Source organism: Simochromis diagramma, unplaced genomic scaffold, assembly GCF_900408965.1.
Source record: "Simochromis diagramma unplaced genomic scaffold, fSimDia1.1 OVJJ01000371.1, whole genome shotgun sequence".
Classification (NCBI taxonomy): Eukaryota; Metazoa; Chordata; class Actinopteri; order Cichliformes; family Cichlidae; genus Simochromis; species Simochromis diagramma.
Genome location: NW_024386920.1, coordinates 5,626,405 through 5,648,117, shown reverse-complemented (window position 1 = coordinate 5,648,117; position 21,713 = coordinate 5,626,405). Strand labels below are relative to the sequence as shown.

Genomic DNA, 21,713 nt, shown 5'->3' with positions numbered 1-21,713 from the left:
AGCGATTTCTGCAGAAATATGCCCTGTTGTTAAAATGGGCGGATCACACACAGCACAAGGGGAGTGTCATGATATAAAGCGAAAGTGTGAACGAAAAGAAATACCGCGGCGACAGCGACGATGGTCTTTACCGGCCTGGTTTTATTTAGTGAACATGTTTTAAGTCACTACCGAGGTGTCCGATGGCTCTGGTTTCACTGGCTTTCCCCGTCTGCGTTATGATAGTATGTTGGTCTCAATTATCCAGCAGCGGTAAGTGCAAACAAATTTCAACTCGACCGAGTACGCTCCAGAAAGTGCTTTAAACTGCGCATGCCGCAATTTGTTTTGTTTATAGTTTATCGCTTATTTAATCAGTGGTTAAATTTGATCACCTTCAAAGACAAGTCGTTCAAATAGAAGGCATAAACTCGCACACGTCAGCGTTTTACGGTGAGATATGTCGGAGGGGGATAATTGCTTATTGAAGACATACCTGCGGCTTGATTTGTGTTTTGTTTGTTATTTTTGGTAAATCATTGTTTCTCGCCGTCTCCGTATCGTAAATCTTCATAGTGAAACCTAAATGCTGAAAGTCGCAAGTCGTTATGAATCCTGCTACGTTTTTGACTTAGAAGCGGGGTTGACCTGATGTGTATGTGATGGTGTAAAAGTTTTTATTGACGACATCAGGTTACCATTAGTACATTGCTAGAAGTTAGAATTATGGAACTTACGTACACCATTCGCCAAAAAAAATACTGGTTATTTATTTTTAATCGTATAGTTTTATTTAAAAAAAATTATCATTATTATTTTTACAGATAACAGCTGTCCATGTCCAGAAATTCCAAAGTTGAATTTAACAAACCTCCCACAACAAGGCTGCTACAAAATAGATGACCATTTTCGCTACAAATGTATGGATGGTTACCTGAGAAAAGCGGGAACCTCAAATTTAATCAAATGCGAAAATCCTGGAGCACAGTGGAGCAAACCATCGCTGGTGTGTATACGTAAGTATTATTTGCTGGTACATTTCTTAACACCAAAGATGAAAACATCTCTCTATCTACACACATGTAAACCGGTACATTGTTACGAGGTCCCAAACACAGCTGAATGGTTCAAAGAGGCTTCTCTTCTCTTGAAGTTCCAAGCTGAGGTCATTTGGAAACAGCGGTACTGCGGCTTGTTGCTTTTCTTTTTCCCTTTTAGTTTAAAAAGTTCCACTTGGTTAACTTTCAAGTATTCACATTAGATTTGGCCTGGGGGGGAGGATGATTACAAATCCAGTATCCATGAACCCATATTTGTTATAACTCTAGATTCTTGGATTACAGCTAATGGTTGCTAATAGTGCTGACAGTCTGAATTTTGAGTGCTCAGAAGTAGTAGTACTGGTATTATCATAACATGAATCCATTATCACTTTGAAAAATGGGAGCTGTTATGTTCAGTCATTACCCCAGGGGATGACTGAATTGCTAGGTAACCCTGAAAGTCTTCTCTGGATGAATGGGTGGAGAGGGTTTATAGAAGGCCAGCCCCTACATGCGTTCCCTGGAGGAACTTAAAATATTAATACAGAGCATAGGCTGGTGCCTGGTATCTGTGGCACAACCGAAGGATGTCTGATTATCGGTGGATTATTTAGTCTCTGGCTGAATAAAAGTCACACTAGCCTCTGTTTACTGATAAAACCTCAACAGTACTGACAGCCCCGTGTGTCAAGATGGTTCGGTTCAAACCAGCCGACTAAACCATCCCACGCTCTGTAGTACACTGGCACGCCCTCCCTTCCGATTTATCAAATGTAGAGTCATACTAGAACTGTTGACGTCAGGTGTCTGGCTGGAAGTCTGAAATTTACAAGAGATAAGAGAATGCAATGGTTCCTTTTCGGGTGCAGTGGAAAGCCACCCACATGTGGTTTGTTTTTGTGTTGTCACAGCTGATAACTGTGAGCAGTTTCCTTTTTAGACTCTAGCTTGGCGCAAAGGTGACATTATCTACTGTAAAAGGAAATGAGTGAATATTTCGCATGCACCTGTTTCTACACACCACAAACATTTATTCACCTGCTAGGAAACAGATTTGATGAAAGATTGTCTATAGACTCAAAACATTGGATGGAAGGAGCACTTTTAAGGTTTCATGAAAGAAGGACATGAGAAAGGGAGAGCAGAGGAAGGACATTTAGTAATTTAGGGGATCCAGAGGATTAGTAAGGAGGAAGTGAGTGCAGTGGACTTTTTGAGACACTGTGTAACACAATTAGACAATGCTTAAGGAATGAAGAAGTGCACTGGTGCTGATATCTATTTTTACAAGAACGGCAGTGATGTGCAGTTATAGTGGGGATAAAATGTCACTTTCCCTGGGTCTTGTACCCAGACTTATGTTTTATGGGTTTGATTTTTTTTATTTTTATTTTTATTTTTTTATTAATTCTGTTTATCATGCATGTGGAGATGAGTATCTGATGCTTTTCAGTCTCTATTTTTGCCTTTAGTTCTTTATTCTGTTTCTCCAGTTTTGTCTCATGGTCATCCTTCTGCAAGTATGCATGGCTGAGTCTTTGTCATTTCCAGTTTTTACTCTGGTGGTCTGTCTCTTGTGCTTTGTATTTTTGACTTTCCTAGTTGCCTTCTTGCTGATTATACTCACAATGTGTACCACTCTTAGCCTCATTAGCTGTCCACGTTTCCTGCTGTCATCCCACAAGGCTTTGTAGAAAGAGCACTATAGATACACTGTTTTCTTGGAGAGTGCTGATGAAGTATATAAAAAGTCAAAAGAAGTTGTACTGTCTCTAATCTAATGAAAGCATAAGGTTGGTGCTTCATGAGGAAGTCAGGAGTGGCAGAGGGAAAATCTGAGGGTGATGCAGCAACAAATGAGGTCATTGTGGAGATGGGGTTACATCAGGGACCAGCTCTTGGGTGCTTCTTGTTTGCTGTGATGATGACGAGTGAGGTCAGACATGAGTCTGTGTGGACTAGAATGTTCACATCGCGATCTTTAGTGGGAGCAGGAAGCAGGTTTAAGAGAGCCTGGAGAAGTAAAGGAAGGAAAGTCAGTAGAACCAAGACACGGTACATGTATGTAAATGAGAGGGAGATTGTTGGAAAGCTGAGTATGCAAAGAGGGAATGTAGATGCCTTTTTAAATGTCTATTGTCAACCATCCAAAACAACGAACATTGCGCAAGAGAGGAGAAGAAAATGCAGGCAAAGTGGAACAGACGGAGACCAGTATCGGGGTGATTTGTGACAGACGGGAGATGTGCAGAGCAGTGCATCATGGGAATGCAGTGAAGTGAAGAACTTTAATGCAAAGTAAAAGGGATTTGACTGTCTACCTGTAGAACACCCTGAACATGGGGAATAGTTGGATCTTAGTCAAGTCTACGATACTTTCAGCCAGAATGCAGTGATAATAGATTTATAATCTATAATAGATCTCTGATCCATACAGTACTTTCTTTTTTTTTTTTTAAGCTTTCCCACTTTAATTTTTTTTTTTTTTTTTTTTTTAAATGCATCTCTTGTATTTCTTTGTCATGTTTCAGCTGACCCAAGGATAACCACAACACAACCACCAAAAGCAACAAGTACAACAACAACAACAACAACAGGTAAGCGTCCGTCTAAGGAAAATGGTGTTTGCCATACTTTGCTGACATGTGTGCTTAATGATGGTTTGGTTTTGCAGAGAGTCACACTGATATTTCCTCTTACTCCGTCAGTACTTCCGCTATCAGTAAGTTCTCTATTTGCATGATTGTGACGATCAAAAACCGTGACCTATAACCACTACTAATAAACTAAAAGGAAACTAAATGTCTCAACGGTGTGACAGTAATACTAATATTAGAGCCATGTATAGTGTCTGTGTATATATTACACTCATTTTACTTTTATCACCCATTTTACAACTTCTTATGGAACAAAAACAAACCCCAGTACCTGCAGCCATCAGGCTTCTTAATTCTCATACAAATGGCAGATGAACTCAGACACATGAATTTCCTTTTAGTTTAACCCTCTCGAGGCAGGCGTTGCCGATTTGCAACAGTTAAAACTAACAACCTGATTACCCCACATACATATTTTATGAGAGTGTGTGTTTTTTTTTTTTTTTTTTTTTTTTTTTGTTTTTTTTTACTCAGAAGTACCACTGCAGGACTTGGTTGTGCATTAGCAACAAAAAGTTTAATTTGAGCCTGAGAGGGTTAAGTTATTATTCTTATTGATATATTGCAGTGTTAGAGGTTGGAATGTTCAAACTAGTAGATGTAACATGGGCTATTTAAGTGTACAGTGAGCAAATGGTCCTAAAAGACTACATTTGAACTGGGTAATTTGGGTGAAATTACTCTCAAAGTAATCCAGGAGGTGTTGCAGTGCAGCTACTATTAAAGGAAATGGTTCACTGTAGTGAAACCTCAAGTCCTACAGCAACACACAAAGATTTGATCTGTAGCAAATCTACTTTGAATGACATCAAGAAATTTAGTTTTATTTCTTCATTTATGATTTTTAGCATCATGGAAATGAAGAGCATCTGTTCTTGTCAAATCAAAATGTATCCAGTAACAGAAACTTCTGGTAGTGTTCCCATGTTTAGTTCCTTTAATCATTATAGTTCAACACAGCTCACCTAAGCAACCAGACAATCTTGATATCATAATCACCGCTTCAAGAACTAACTTTTGAAAATTATGGGACTTGGTTTGGGCCCTTACTAACAGTAAAGTAAAAACGCCCCAGCTCCTATGAGTCATTCATTTCACAGCAGTTGTCATGCTCAGATTAACTGTAAATGATCAGTGGGGCAGTTTACATTTCTGCTGTGTACATCTGTGGCTGTGAACCCCCACCCCTCCCCTTATTTGTTATTTGCATATTTGTCATGCTTGCATGTTTCAGATCATCACACTAAGTGTTAGACAAACTTAACCCTGGAAAGCCAGTTTTGTTTGTTTTTTTTGTTTTTTTCCCCCTTGATTTCTTAAAAATCATTGTCAGAGTGCACTTGAGCTTCATGGCATGAAATTCCTGGACATTCTCCTACAGGAGTTTCTGACTGAGAGAAGAATTGTTTCAGTCAATTATGGCAAGTTGTTCAAATTCTGAAGGAGCAAAGTAGACAGGGATCATTGCACTACCATTTGACTGTTGGTATGATGTTCTTTTCATGAAGTGCTTTGTTAGCTGTATTCCAGATGTAATGAAATCCAAACCTCAACCCTTTGTGTCATCAGTCCATTGACTATTTACTCAAACAAAAAACTTACTTTTTTTTTTTTCGTTGTTGGTACTGAATCATGAACACTGACATTAACGGAGGCAAGTGTGGCCTGCATTTTCTTTCTTTTTTTTCTTTCTTTTTTTTTTGGTAAATGTTGGGGCTTTTTGTAGTTTTGTCTCCTGGATGAGCAGCCAGTGGGCTCTTGGGGGTAATTTTGGTAGGCTCACCACTCCATGATGGTTTCTTTAGGGTTGGCATGATGTGTTGCTTTTTGACATGTACTTCACTTTGTCAGACAGGATCTGCTTGAGTGATTTCTTTAACAGATATGACCGTAATCATGCCCAGGTGTGTTTAGTGAAATTTAACTCAAGCTTTCCAAAAACTGTGGTTAGTCATAGGTAACTTGTTTAGTCATTCATGACTAAGTGATAGTCATGAATGAGTGAAGACAAGAAGCTACTTGTAATGTGACAAGTGTAAATGTACACAGCTCACTCCTTTTGTGCTTGGGCTGCTGCCCCTGCAACCTGGCCCTGGATAAGTGGAAGAAAATGGACTGATAGATAACATTAAATCCTGCATGTATTTTTCAGCTATTGTAATATACGTGGCATGTTGAAGCTAACTAATGTAAAATCAAACTCAGTATAACACTCCATGCATGCTTGAAGATAGTTATGGGGTTTTAGTTTGGGATAATGGAACAAATGCATGTTTCATAATAAAGAGATAATTCGTGCTACAACTAATCTTAGCAGTGTGAGATGTGGTCAGGGTTTTTATAGTATTAATAGAGGTGGGGTTTTTTTCTTCTCAGCAACAGCTTCTACTGCCCAGATGATGCAGAATTCAAGCACAGTGCTTGAACAAGGAACCAGTACACAGACAACCACCCACGGTAAAGAACTTAAATTCATACGTACTTTCTCAGTTAGCTTCTGCTGAGCTGTTGCTTTCAAGTGTGCCAGGTGAAATGTTGCTACCGACGCCCAAAGTCATGACTAACCTCATCCCCCAGACTGCTTATAGGGACTCTTGTGTTCAGTGGCTCTGTCTCATACTTGCTGTCAAACATGGTGGTACAGAGAGGTGATGATTTGGGCTTGTTTCCTAGTGATTTATTTGACCATGAGCCCCACTATATACTAAAGTATTCTACAGTCAAATATGAGGCCATTTGTCTCACAGCTAAAGCTCTGTTCAAATGGAGTCAGGGCAGTGATCCCAGGCATAGCTGCTGAGGTCTGTAATGACCCAGACCTCAGCCTGACTGAAAGGCTGTGGCACAACTTGAGAATACTATGAATAAACAAATGGTGGCAAACCCGAATGAAATAAAGCAACATTGTAAAGAAGAGTGGGGCAAACTTCCTCAAGGATGCGAGTCTGATTGTTTCAAGTTATTGCTGCTAAAGATGGTTCTACAAGCTACTAAATTATGGGGTTTATTTGGTCTTTCCCCACTGTACTCTCCTTCAAGCCTTTTGACACCTTTATCACTAAAATGGGCACCCTCTACAATATAAATATATTTTTGTCATTTAATCGGCTCTGCTTGAGACCAAGAGGGACATGAGAAGGGACCGTTCAGATATGAGATGCTTTTCTAGCACCTAATGGCTCACCAGACGTTGAATGTAAAACAAACTGCTTCTGAGCCAGAAGTAGCCCTTCAGAATCTAATCTGCTTTGTTTTATCTGTGACCACATGATGTCAAAGTAAGATGGTTACGCCAAGGAACTGTACTGGTTCTTGAACTCATAGTGTGTGTGTGTGTGTGTGTGTGTGTGTGTGTGTGTGTGTGTGTGTGTGTGTGTGTGTGGTCATTCTAAATTGCCCATATATGTGAACCTGTGTGCGAATGGTTGTTTGCCTCTGTGCCTAAGCGGAAGAGAATGGATAGGCTTCAAATTACACTTACTTAGTGCAATTATTCTAACCTGTCAGTGCCTGCAGTGCTTAATTTAAAGACTTCTGAGGGAATGTGCTTTTCTTTAACTGCTTCAGTGTTTTGTTTTGTTTTTTTTTTTTATAAGACTGAAGGAAATTCAAAAAGATTAATTTGTAATCCAACCTTAGAGATTTCCCTCAGCGGTGGAACGTTGTGTTGAATGAATAATTCTGTGGAGTGTGCACCACACATCATATTACAAGACCGCCAGTGTCCATGGAAGGTCTGGCACGAGGAATTTCATTCAAAGTTGTCATAACAATGAGGTGTGTGTGTGTGTGTGTGTGTGTGTGTCAAACTGTGCACACTTATAGGACCGTCATCATATATAAACATCCTGTAGTCTTCACTGCCTAAACCCTCAATTTGCAAGTATGAATAATACAGGCCAGTAATCAAACACAAACGTTGTGTGATCTTGAAGATACAAACTGGACGCTTTAGTAATCCATGCAGTGTGGACATGTTTCGTTAGAACTACTGAAAGCTAACGAAATCTGTCTGACTCAAAGTGTCAATGTGGTTAAAAAAAATGTGGTAAAATAATCTGGCGTCTTCAATGCTACGCTTGCCACATTGATGCTAAAATTTCAATAGAAACTGTTGACAAATTTCTTTGAAACTACTTTTAGTAATTCAATCACCTATGGAAATAAATCAGCTGTTCCAAGTCCAGATCATGTAAATGGACTGGTTCTTATATAGTGCTTTTCTACTAATCTGAGCACTCAATGCGCTTTACACAACTTGTGCATTCACACAAGCACATTTTTCTAAGTGCTTTATAGCTCTCTCTCACACACACACACACACACACACACACACACACACACACACACACACACACACACACACACTCCGATGGATGCATCGGAGAGCAATTTGGGGTTAGTATCTTGCCCAAGGATAGGTGAAAGCAGATGGGTTTAGGCACTCACAGCTATGCAAGGAATTGGTTAAAATCTCAAATTTAAAAAAAAAAAAAAAAAAAAATTGCCTTGTAGCAGAAACTATTTTCTACATTAGTGACATAAGGGACGTCTAGGGATGGGCACTTAATGGAATGTGTACTGTAAATATGATGTGAAAAGGGAACTGAAGTAGTTTTTGAGGTTTTACATCAACATCTTTAAGAGAATCTACAATGTTGTGATACACAATCATTAGCATTAACAGCACACGTTTGTTTTTATGGTTGGGTGTTGAATAGCACAGTGCTGTTCAAAAGGTTGTTAGCCTTTAGAACTTTGGGTCTTCCTTCCCTGTCATGCTAAAGCCAGGACACGGCACACAAAGTCTGAAACCCAGATTTGTTTCATAACAAACAGCAGCTATATACAGGTCAAACCTCAAAAGCAGTTCCAGTTAAACCTTAACCACAAATGGTGACAGGTGAAAGAGAGCTGTACACTGGAAAGAGTAACTGGTTAAATGGGTGCAGGCCGTGTAACTAAACTCTAAGCAAACAGCAGGTCGGGGGAGACAAAGATTGTGCATCTCTAGTTGCTGTACTTCCAAAGGAAAGGTTTTATGAAAATAATTTAGGAGGAACTGAAACCGAAACTGGGCAGGTACCATCTAAGGTTTTAATACCAAGGTCAAAGTCTTAGGCAGAGGTGAATAAGCCTTTCTCTGCACTCGAAACTGGATTTTAAAAAGTGAATCGTACAATACCTGGGCTGCAGGACTTTGATGCCCTCAGCATATAAAATCATGTAATGGATGATATTTTTGCTAATGCTGGTTCACAGGATATTATCAAAGTGCTTGAGAAATAAGTCTGGGCTTCTGAAGCCATCTTTGAAACTTCTCTGGGCTATACAAAGACGATATCTAAATGAATTTACTTCAATAATTTTTTGTGATCACAGGCTCAAGTTTCAAAACTAGGGCTTCATTAACATAAAATGTAAAAAAATATCATACTTTGACATAAATGTGTGTGGGGTTTTTTTTTTTTTTAAAAAGCAGTACAGAATTAGATTTCAACTTTATTGTCATTGCACAGGTACAGGGCAACGAAATGCAGTTTGCATCCATCCAGAAGTGCTTTAGTGATATAGATATATTACAATATATATTAGCAATAATATAGATATGTGAGTATATTACAGAAATGGGTCTATTATGATTGTCAGGGACCAAGCAGTAAAGCATAAAGGACACAGGTGGTTTTAATTCAAAGGGGTTTTATTGACCCAAAAATATGAAAACCTATTTAACAAAGCCAAAACTTAAACAGGCAGACCAATAAGAGGTCAACTCAATAGACTAAACTCAAGATAATAATTAAAACCTCAAACAAACATATGGTAAACTGACCTGCTGAAATGACACACAGGGGGACTTAAATACTGGTTTAGCTAAACCAAATGACACACACGGGGGAAAACAAGATGGCTGCCATATAACCAACTAATACAAAACATTTAAACAAACATGAAACACCCCCCAGGCAATGAAGCATGTGGTGCAATCCAATTAGGCTGTCAGTAGTACTTCAGGTCTCCCAGCCCTTTGCCACACCTCTTGCCAGACAGGAGGAGACACCAACCCCCAGGTAACTCAAACAAAGAAAGATGTATTAATATAACATAAAACAGAACTTTGACCTTGCAAGGTTAACATGTGTGCACGCCATATAAACATTGGAAGGTGTGATGGAAAAATGAATACATTTAATAAAGAAACGATATTGAACAATAAATAGAATATTTTAAAGTAGTGACTGTAAATTAAACTAAAGTGAATCAACGGGTGGTGAGGTGTGGAGCTTACCATGTGTGGCATGCCATCACAATGATACAGATGATACAGATATATTACCAAAACAACAGCTGAAGCTGCTAATGTGCCGTCTCTTCCATTGAGTCCAGACAGCTGTCATTGCAGTATTTATATAAGCAGTTATTTAAAGGGGACCTATACTATTCTTTATCATAAATGCTGTAACACTAGTTAATTATCATATTAAACACAGTAATTTCTGAGAGCTAATAGTCCGATTGCTGTTCAAGTACTAAGACTCTTTGCAAAAAGCCAAACAAAAATGACAACAAAAATCATTTGACTTTGAAATGGTGACACAGCCATTTCCATGTAACCATTTACTCTGTTAAAAATGTATGAAGAAATACTAGTGTTAAGTGAGGCTTTCCAAAGGGAAAAACACTGTTGCATTGGGAGCTCCCCCTGCTGGGCAGATGCAGTAACTGTCCACACCTGAATCTGCAGATTACCAAAAGAATGAAACTCAGGAGAATCAATTGTGATGAACCAAGGATTGTTTGTTTGAGAAATGTCAGCAGACTTTCAAAGAGTTATCAAAGTAAAGACATATATTGAACTGGTTAGCTGTTACAGAAGGATGTGTATGTTTGGATTTCAGCTGATAAGCCTGTGAAATAAAGCATAGGTTATATAAGCCATAAATGCAATAGGGTTTGTGTGGTTTGCGTGTTTAAATTTATTTAAACACAAGCACTGCCACCCAACCTTACCCCACCTTGTGGTAATTTACTAAGTGGTACATAAAGCATAACCTTTTGATATCTGCTTTTCCCCCAGCATTTCACAAAGCCGCATGTACATGCATAAGAAACTTTTTTTTTTTTTTTTTTTCTTTCCCCAGGCATGACACTGATTACGTCTTTTTACCTTTACAATTGCACTAATTTGTATAAATTGTATTTATTTTGTACTGGAAAAGCAGAACCTGTGATGGAGACAACAGGACAGACTGACGCAATGAAGAACGCCACTCATTCTGCGCTTGAAATTGGTAAGCTTCAACGGCGTTATCATTTCTTATCTGAGATGATCTCATTTAATACACTGATCAGCCATAACATATTTTAGAACCACTAGCAGGTGGTGTGAATAACACTGATTATCTCTTCATCACTGCACTTGTTATGTGGCATATATTAGTGAGCAAGTAGGAACATCAAGCATCTGTGGGATGTGTGGATCAAACTTTAATCCACGCAGGCCCCACTGTGATACATCCAAAGGAAGTCTAGTAAAGTAAGGACTGCTTTGGTAGCAAAAGGAAGCAGGTGGTCATAATGGTCTGCGAGTGTCTGTGTATTATTTGTAAGTCAGTGATGCAACTTCTCGATGGACAAGCAGGGAGTCCCTTGAGGCTAAACGCTGTTTGTGAAGCAAGACGTTTTAGAAATGCTGAAGGCCACAGAGCAGACTCGCAGTGTAGATTCCCTCATTGATGTTTAGGACGGTACATTCTCTGAGATTGTTTGAAAACACTTAACTCACAAAGCAGACTTGGAATTGTTGTATTTAATGAGATGCAGTCATGTTATACCTCTTTTCAGTGAAGAAACTGAATCAGAGCACATTAAACATTTGCAGATGCTGCAGCAGACGCTGCAACAACCACAGCAGCAACGGTCATCACTGTTTTACTGGTGATTCTCTGTACTGCAGGGATAGTCTTACTGTATCAAAGGTAAAAACAAAATGACTTTTTGGATTGTCTTTCTATATACTCATTGTTTTGCAGTTGGCTGGTTATAATCCATTTCAATCCTGATTGTCCTTTTTGTCTCAGGAGGCGAAGGGAGCACACCCCAGTGAACCAAGACCCAGAGGAGCTGTGCACACTGAATGCATGAGTCCTGGCCCACCTGCAGTGGACCAGTAAAAGACACTGACTTTGTTGCGGTTGCAGAGAGCTGCAGCAGTGTTTTACCAAAAGCAACATCCCACTACAGTGAAGAATAGACTCTTACCTCCACGTAGGACTGGTTGTCATCAGTGCCTGATAACCCATTTGAACTTCTGTGGACGTCATCCCAAAGAATCACAGCCATGTTAATATGGCAGTGCAAGAGGCTCAATCTGTAACTTTCATCTTAACAGCTTTCTAGCTTCACATTACCAAAAAACAACTCTGTAGGAACTTTATCGTTCACATCCCTCTGGGTCAACCATTGCTCTGGTGCTATGGTGGGAAGTGTTTGATTTCTATTTCTTTTATTTATTATTCAGATCTCATGAAAATACTAAAACTGATAATGAGTTACTCAGACTAAATGTTGTCTCTAGCCAGGCATTGATGCAATGTATTGCTTTGTCACAGAGATTAACTCTTGTACAAAAACAATAATTATATAATACTTTCCTATCTTCAGTATCAATCAGGCTAGATGGACACAAGCAGACCAAATTATTTGTTCAATTTTCTGCAGAGTATTATTTCGGCCAGTAACAACATGTCTTTTGGAGCTGCTACGCTTTCTGCTCAAACACTCAGTAATTTGTGTGGGTCCTTATTTATACCTGGCAAATGGCTTTTAGCCCCTTAGCTAACAAAGTGGCCAGTGATCGTTTCTCTATGCCTGTTAAGTCAGGCAAGTCTGATTTGTCTGACTTGAGTACATCAAGTTTTACTTGGGTATGGAGATTGATCTTAAAGGAGAAGCTAAATTATTTATTACATGTTACTGTGAATGGAAAAAGGAAATGCAGTAAGATATGAACTACAGTAGGGAGATCACATTTTGCCACTTTTTTTTTTTTTTTTTTTTTTTTTAAATATATGTGTATATATACACTCTGGTTTTTAAATTCTGCATTGATGAATCATGTAATCAAGGCTTTTAATTGTTTAATAAAGTATTTATTGATGGATTAGTAGTTGTATTCTCTGGTAACATATCAAATATTTTATCAACATAGAAGTAATTATAAAGTCATTAGAAAGTGATTTACAGCTTTATTTCATGGACTGACTTTCCTGGTCTTCCATATACTGTGCTTACCCTCCTTGTGAAGGGCGTTCATGAGCATCATGTGGTAGTCAATGCAGTCTTCCCTTGTGTAGATAAGCTACACAAGGGAAGACTGCAGTGCCCACTGGACCTTGTTGACCAGTGGTTGCTTGTACTTGAAGTATAATCCTCGGACTAGTTAGTGTTAAAGTAATTTACATACTGCAATATTCTAATATTTCAAGTATTTTATTTTCTGGGCTGTTTTTGGTTTGTTTTTGTTTGGGTTTTTTTGTGTGCACAGACGCCACTGTGCACACACTGCTGCAGTTGGCATATTATCATATCATGCATAAAAAGCGCAAGGTCACAAATGTAAGACTTTGCATCAGCATTAAAACAAACTGTGTGAACTGACACAAAATCCTCTCAAGTTTTGATCAAATGTATGCATTCTAGAACTAAATATATGACCAAAGTGCATGAGATATTCTTCTGTGCCAGACAATCACTGATGAAGGCAACAAGCCGAAATGCGTTAGTCAATTATTAAAGTTGTTAATCTTCCCTTAAGTGTTGCTGGAGTTCCTGCATTGTGAATTCTTTCATCCTCTCCATGCACCTTGGAAGTAGGTGAAGTTGTGCCAGAAATTTTTGCAATCATTGTCTATTTCCCAGAATGCTCCAAACTGCAATACCGCATTCTTTCAAGAGCAGTAATTTTCTGCTTCGCTGTTGCTGACCGCTTATTTTTACCTGCTCAGTTGGCGTTACAGCCAAAATTAATGACTAACCGCATCCTTTCCAACATGCTTATGAACTCACCTCTTCGTCCTCTTCAAGACCAAGAGAAGAGAACTGGAACATTCATCATCAGATGACCTTTCAGAGCTGAACAACCATATCGAGGACAGATAAACATGGGTAGTTAAGGAAGTCATCAAAGCAGTTTAACAAAACGCTGACAATTAACAGTTAGTAGCATCCAGAAATAATTCATCTTTCTGCCTTAAAAGCACCACAGATGAAACACAAACACCTATAAAAGGAATTTCAAGGGCATCCCATAGACCAAATATGCCCTGCTAATGAGTCTAAGCTATGAATGGTGTGTATTCTTTAGAAAAGCAGTGTGAAGTCAAAGTGAAGCCTCACCTTGAGCTAGCTAGCTGAGCTATATCTTGTTTTTAGATTTTAGCTCTTAAGTCTCTAAAGAAAGGCATGTATCTGAGGTTTCACATGTTTATCTAACACACTGCTCTAATAACAGAGTTAACACTGCCACAGAGCCTTGCTGCTAATTTGTGGTCATTTACTGACACCATAGACTGTGGGGGATTTTCCGGCAGAAAACGAGATAGTGAGAAGAACATCTGTGCACTCCAGTGTGATCTAAATGGTCAAAGTCTTTCTTGTAACTCAATCTTGGCCACAGTGCTTTACCAAAGGTAAAGACAAACTTATTTTCACTTTGATCTTAATCTCTTCATCATTATTGTTTATTCTTGTTTGCCACATTTCTAAGTATCGTGAGTTTTAGTTCCTCGTTTCCTTGTATCAGTTTACGGTTATTTTCATGAATATTCTGCGTTAAGCTTATTTTGTATAGTCTGTTGTTGTTGTTTTCTTATTCTTTCCATTAGTTTTCTCTGTGACAGGTTTGCATGTTTCAGTCTGTCATCCCTGATTTGTTCACATTGTGTTCCCCAGCCTCATCACATTTTGTATTTATTTTCTCTCTCTCTCCCTTGTCCTTTGTTGAGTTGCCCAACATACTTGTGTGCCTTCATAGTGTTTCCGCTCCTTGAGTTAGCTGTATATGTATTACTTGTGGCTTCTGGTTATTTGTTTCCCCTAGCGTTCCTTCCTGCTTTCGGACCATGTAAGCCTTTGCACTATTTAGCATTAAATACCCCCCCTCCCAGATTTTTTTTAGACTAGGACACGCTGCAGGCACAGCACAGAATCCCACTGAGTTTCATTATAGTCTTTGATGTTTACGCTGAAGCACTTGAAAGATTCACAAAGCCATCATGTCTGATAAAATGCCATATTATATGTATTATTTTCTGTGGAGAAAATGAGAATGAGAAGAGTACGTGGGTAGAAATTGATGTTCAGTATTTTCTCTTATTAGCAGGACCTTCTAAAGCAGCAACGCTGGCATCCATCTCTGTCATTGTTTTACTGGTGATTCTCTGCTCTTTGGGCATCATCGCCTTAATGTATCAAAGGTATAAGAAAATGTTTGGATAACAGCAAGCTTGCATGAATTTTGTCATGCACCCATCACGTTACAGTTAATTGTTTTTTAATCAATCTCATTGCCATTTCTCCCTTTTGTAACTCAGGAAGTCAAAAAAGCACATCCCAGTGCAGACGCCAGATGAAGTAAAACCCATGAATCCTGGCCCATCTGAATTGGACTTGTAGATACTGTAGTACCCTGTGGCTTTCCCACTGACTCTTACCCTCACATAGAACTGGACTCTGGTCAGATGGTGTTTGTCACAGCCTAATAACTTCCAACAACACCATTCCCAAATCATCAGGGCTATCTTGCTATTATTTTAGTTGTTTATATAGCCTAAGAAGCTTAATAAAAAATAAATAAATAAATAAAGACTACTCAGTTGTTTCTGTCCTAGCAGCAGTTTGCTTCTTTTATGTAATAAAAATAAACATAATTAACTCTGTTAAGGCATAATTTTTGTTTTTTTCTTCTTCTTCTGTTTCAACTTATAGTGAAGTTGTTTTACTTAATTCAGCCGCTAAATTGGAGCATTCTTACTTGAGAATGATTAAGTGGTATTTTAGTGTTTTATCTTCACTACCACCTTGTTAAAGGTACTTCATTCAATTGTTTTTACAAACTAAACTTTCCTGTATCAGATTAAAAGCCCAGAGTTTTAGTAAACAGCATCACTTCAGTTGTTATTGTAGTGTGTATTGTGATACATGGAATTAGTAAAGGAGAGAAAGAGTATGAAGATCTTCATCCTGGCAGAGATGAAGACAATCAGATATTCAAGAAAAGGAGATCTGCTAGAAGGACAGCTGTATGGGTATACAGAGGTGTTAAACCACCAAGAGAGAACTGAAAAAGGATTTTTGAAATCAGTGACGTTTTGACAGTAATGAATTCAAAAGCATGGGCCTTCTTCACAGTGTGTATGCACAAAACTATGCAAGAAGGAAATTGTCAGTATTTAATTACCTGGGTTTGTTTATGCTCTGCAAACAGACTTGGAATGGGGCCAGAATCCTCTCACTCATGATGAAATAAAGTAAAAACTGTTTTGTTTTCGAAAACCATTGTTTTCGTGCCTTATGCACAGAAATTCTCCCTTTTTGTTTGTTTGTTTTAGCCGTTAATGCTGCTGTCTTAAAACATTGTTCTCCACAATACACCTCGAGCTAAATATATTTCTGTTTCCACCCATTTAACCGGCACGCCCAATGCTTTAGAGCATAGGTGGGGAAACTCCAGGCCTCAAGGGCTGGTATCCTGTAGGTTTTAGATGTGTCCTTGATCCAGCACAGCTGATTTAAATGGCTAAATGACCTCCTCAACATGTCTTGAAGTTCTCCAGAGGCCTGGTAATCAACTAATCATGTGATTGAGGTGTGTTGACCCAGGGTGATATCTAAGACCTGCAGGACACCGGCCCTCAAAGCCTGGAGTTGCCCAGCCCTGCTTAAGAATAATTCTGAATGAACAATGAACCGTGGTAAGAAATTGTCCGATGCGCACGTTGCAATATGTAATTCTGCCTGTGAACCCAGCTGATACCTTAGTTCAATCCAGCTTACGTTTTATGTCAACCTTTCGCTTTACATGAATAGGCTACAAGCCCCTTTATCTTTACATCTTTATCTTTACAAGCCCCTTTATATTTATCTTCTGTCCCGTGTAGAGGACACTAGGTCTTCCTTGATAACAGAATGATGTGATATGATTATGCTGTTTTGATTTTTGTGTGGATTTCTTTTTAAATGTATTTTCATTTCATGAGCACTACAACAGTTAGATGAACACATTTGAATGCTGAAACGTTTTTTAAGCAAATAACTTCCCATAGTGAAGCCTTTTGATTCAAAAAAGAAGTTGAGAGCTCAGAGGGAGACATCCTAGCGTCAGAGTAGCCTGGGGGAAAGTGGCTGAAGTGTATTATGGATAGTAAGAATTATTTAAGCTGGAATTTGAAGTTGTGGGAACAAAAACATCAGGTCAGACTTCTCCAAAGGCAGCTGTCCATCCCCTGAATTTCCTCAAAGCAGTTTAAATGGGGATCCAAAAGACGCTTGCTTCCAAACTGGGAGCGCTTTTAGCCTCACGTGTATAGAAGATAATGCGAGGAGAGCAGGGATCTCAAGTCTCAGATGCAAGGAAAGTAAAGGCGGTCCAAAATGGACCAAGTACCTGCTCCAGTGTATACATAAGCCTTATTTATTTATATAGTCACAAGATCAAAAATATCCTGATTCTGGTTAGCAAGAAAAACGACCTTAACGACTATGAACGAACATATTTCCACACTATTTATTCTCAAGCTAGTTAAACACTAGATGGGCCTTGGATTTATAACCCTTGATTTATAAGTAGCCCAGGAGAGGTGCTATGGCATCTATTAGAGAAAATATTTTTGTCCCCTCCAAATAATTAATATGTATCAACATTACCAAAACTAAAACTTAAATGAAAATGTATCTAACCACAGTCTGTGGTTAGATACAAAAAAGTTTGTTTAAAGAGACCATAGAAGATGGTAGATGCACATTTATTAAACAGTAGCTATATCACAGTTCACACGTCTTTGTCTATGGGAATAACTAATAGCCATGAATAGAATAGGTAATAGTCATATTGGGGGACCCTCCAATGAAGTCTGTGTTTATATAGACTGAGATCCACTAGCTTAAGCTTTAATTGTTACAGATTTGGCAGCAGTATTTGTACATGTAGAAGTGCTGGTACCGGAGCAGTAGAAACACTAAATTTATTAAAGAAAGAGTTCATAGCAGTTGTATTAAACAGTGTAAAATAATGCAAAATATCTCATGTACTTTCAGCTTTTATCACATTAATTCTAAATGTGCAGCAAAGTGCATGAAAGTCTTTTATACCCCACCACCGCTGTCCATGTAAGAGTGCAGAATCAATATCCCAGTATGCTCCAAACCACAGAGACAACCAGGCTTGGAGCGATATTAACACACTTCCATCTGTTATGTGATGCAGAGCAGAAGCATTTTACCATCACAGAGTCAACAACGCCTGGTAAAGCGTTGAGGTAGTAAACATTCATAATGAGTGAAGTTTTCAGAGTAAAACAAGCACACCTGGGCTGAGACATTAGTTTAACCAAACTTGAGGTTTAATCTGAAGTTCTGTTAAGTTTCAATACCAAAATAAGCTAAATTTGTCCCCCTGCTCAGTAAAACTGAGATTAGTCATTTTTTAAATTTGTTCTTTCATATTTCCTTTGCCTGTCTGTGTGTGGAGCGCTCCTTCTATTTTGTGATTTGTTTATATCTTGATGCTTCTTACAGATAGAAACGCTCCATGTCCAGAAATTCCTCAAAGGAATTTCATTAAACCACAAATAGATTGATTCAAAATCGCTAGCAATTACAAGGGATTCCACAAGAAAGTGTGGGAGTTCAAAGTTCAGTAAATGCATGCAAATTGAAGGTGTTCAGCAGTGTAACAGGTATAGGTTCGAGTGTAGGCCTATAGGGGAGACCGGGGATAGTTGTAACGTGGGTCAGTTCTAACACTTCCAATTTCTCCAATCAGGGCTAAGTTTCAAATGATGTGACTCATCCTGTGCATGCCCAATTCAGTTCTGCTATCACATGTGAAAAATCAGCACATTTTGTCAAACACAGACAATTTAACATGAAAAAAAGTAATTTGTATGCCAAAAAGTAAGTTTTTCTACTTTATTTCAATTTCTAATAGCATTATTTGCTTTTCAGTTAAACTCATCAAACTTAAATGATGGTATTTGTATGTCTATGGGGATATATTCTGTGTAGGTCTTTAGTGCTAATGTTTTAGCCGTTGGCTGTAATGTTAGCTAGTTCATGGCTATAGGAGTCTGGGTCAGTTGTAACAATAACGCAGATGTTACAACTTACCACACTATTACTTTAACTTATATTAAACAAGTTGGGGCAACGACATCAGCAGAGAGAGGTTCACTGGTCGCTTTTGTATATGCGGTTAATGCCATTGACAACACAATTCCTCCACTGTTTGTGTTCCCACACATACATTATGCAGACCACTGTGTCAGAGATGAACCAGTAGGAAGTACTGGTAGTGGAAATAAATCAGGATGGGTGCAAGAAACAGATTTCCTCATCTTTCTGAAGCACTTTGCAAACCACACCAAGGTAAGCCATGATAAAAAGTAATGGAATTGCGATGCTGGTGAACAACTACATTTTTTCAGCTTCATTGTTATGTTCAAAATTGGTGCAAGAATTGTAGGTTACAATGCCCACTGAGCCAATGAGGCCAAACTCAAGGAAGACCAACCAAAATTAATGAAATATTCAGTTGCAGAAAATTCCATAATTTGTCTTTTTTGGGGGGTTGGAATATGTTCAAAAGCTAGATTTCTGCATTCTGTCACACACACACACACACACACACACACACACACACACACACACACACAGAGAGAGAGAGAGAGAGAGCTACATAAATGGATGTAAGTGCATTCATGTGTTGAATAAACAAAGATTACATGTTAATGTTTTGTTAGTACCCTTATTTCATTGTGTTACATTTTACCCCAGGATATGTTACAACTAACCCAGACTATGGGGTTAATTGTAACATTTCACTCTTCGTGTTTGAGACCATACCATGCAATGGGTAATTGTGCTGCAGAGAAAATAGCTGCACTATTTAATAGCAGAGACATGTAAATACTTTGCATTACATTTTGAATCCACTACCTCAAAAGAGCTTCAATTTACAGACAGAAATGTCAAAAATGTTACAACTATCCCCGGTCTCCCCAACGTAATCCTTGGGACGAGATCGAAGTGATGTCTCTCTCTTCAGCTAGCATAATGCAACATGAGCATGACATCCAAATACCTACTAATGAGGTGATGAGATAAGAACAGCTTGTACATCATGTAGTCAAGCTTTTATCATTGGCAGCCTCTGTGAAAGCAATGGTCTCCAGATCCAAATCAGATTGGCTTGATATTAATCAATTGCACATCTGAAGACACTGAAAATGGAAGTTTTGTCTTGACAGATCTCAAGAATTGCGCAAAGGAAGTTTAACCAAGTTTAATGATGACATTCCTTTGGGTCAAGCATGCCTCTGGTGCTGTAGCATCTGCCCTTTTACAAACTGGGATGAACTTGGTTACACTTTTTTTTCACATATACGAGGAGCAGAGCTGTTACTTCCGCTATTAGCAGACACGGGGCTGTTACCGTGACGGTACCGAAACCAGATCAAACTGGTATGTTGCCTCTGGGCAAACTCTGGCTTGTGCATAAACATATCTGTGAGTTACACTGATGAAGTCATCAAGCGATGGAATTTCATCCTGCTGAGCTGCATATCTTTAAGAAACATTTGTTCAAACAGCCAGCAGTTGGTTTCTTTATTGAACCAGCCAAATATGTTTATCCCCACTGATACCCAGTCAAGAAACAGAACGGCATCCTTTGATTTATTTAGCACATAATTAATCTGAAATGTACCAGACTTTTACATCTAGTAAGTGTCTGGGCTTCTCAAGGTTTTCTTGTCTTTTGTTCTTGCCTTCTCTCACTTCCCTTTTTCCCTTGCTCTAAGGTGGAGGTGATCAGCCTACACTCCTGTTCCTCATCATGTCATGACCTAAAAGCATTTAGGGACAGCTTGTTTAAATTGAGGCTCTCTGATGATAGCTGAAATCTGTGGTGTGTTAAAGTCCTTCTCCTTAGAAAATTCTTCTCGTCAGCTGAAGAGCTCTCTCCTTGTGGATATTATAGGTCATCAGCTAATCAGTAGGTTGGTGGTTTGATCCCTGTGGTCCAGTCTGCATGCCAATCCGTGATTCTGCATAATGAGGCCCTATAAGTGCATTTGAAGCAAAACTTTTTGTAGCCTTAGGATGTTAATTATATTTTTTTAATGTACTTTTGCTTCTTATATCTGCTATATTTTTTCAGCCAACTATAGGTGTTTCTTTGCATGCAATATGTCTGCAAGGGTACTGATTTCCTGTGTTAAAACCACCAAGATAGATTATAGATTATAGAGATAATTTCAGTTTGCTCAGCGGCACGCCAAAGTTTTCTGTATAAAGGTAAAAAAAAAAAACAAGGCAAAACATGTTTGTGGCACCACCTGCTCTTCTTCCTGAGAAAATCTAAAGATCGAAATTGAAAGTCTCCTCTTTGTGTGTGTGTGTGTGTGTATATATATATATATATATATATATATATATCTTTAGTATCACGGAAAATGTTAATATTACAGCAGGTGTTTCCATTTGTAACTGTGACCTTTATATGATGGCAACTAAAAAAGTTGTTTGTGCGGTGCTTCAGGTTGATATCCAAATCATGACTAAATATGTACCATTACTTTGGGCGTAAGTACTAGATGTTTAAATGAGGGCTGTCCGACTAAACCAGGGTCATTTAAGTGTCATGTTTTGTCATTTAAATGTTTATGTAGGACTTATTTTGGTGCAATATGAATGGATCCTGAGGTCTTTGTCAGTACGTAAAAGCCGTGCAAGTCCAAAATCTATGCCTTCCTTC

The 21,713-nt window shown here is 38.6% G+C and overlaps 1 protein-coding gene across 32 annotated transcripts; it reads left to right on the top strand.

Annotated features, from left to right (window-relative positions):
• The first annotated feature begins 66 nt into the window (after positions 1-66).
• On the top strand, positions 67-12,731 carry il15ra (interleukin 15 receptor subunit alpha). Of its 32 annotated transcripts, none has more exons than XM_040036558.1 (8): positions 67-252; positions 804-995; positions 3,554-3,604; positions 3,694-3,744; positions 6,062-6,136; positions 10,900-10,971; positions 11,562-11,658; positions 11,761-12,731. In XM_040036558.1, the coding sequence occupies exons 1-8, from the start codon at positions 183-185 to the stop codon at positions 11,822-11,824; spliced, it is 672 nt and encodes a 223-aa protein (XP_039892492.1). In that variant the 5' UTR covers positions 67-182; the 3' UTR covers positions 11,825-12,731. The 32 variants fall into 32 exon arrangements, with proteins under 32 accessions (XP_039892492.1, XP_039892490.1, XP_039892491.1 ...); XM_040036556.1 differs by having other exon boundaries at positions 6,056-6,136; XM_040036557.1 differs by having other exon boundaries at positions 3,554-3,607.
• The last annotated feature ends 8,982 nt before the right edge of the window (positions 12,732-21,713 follow it).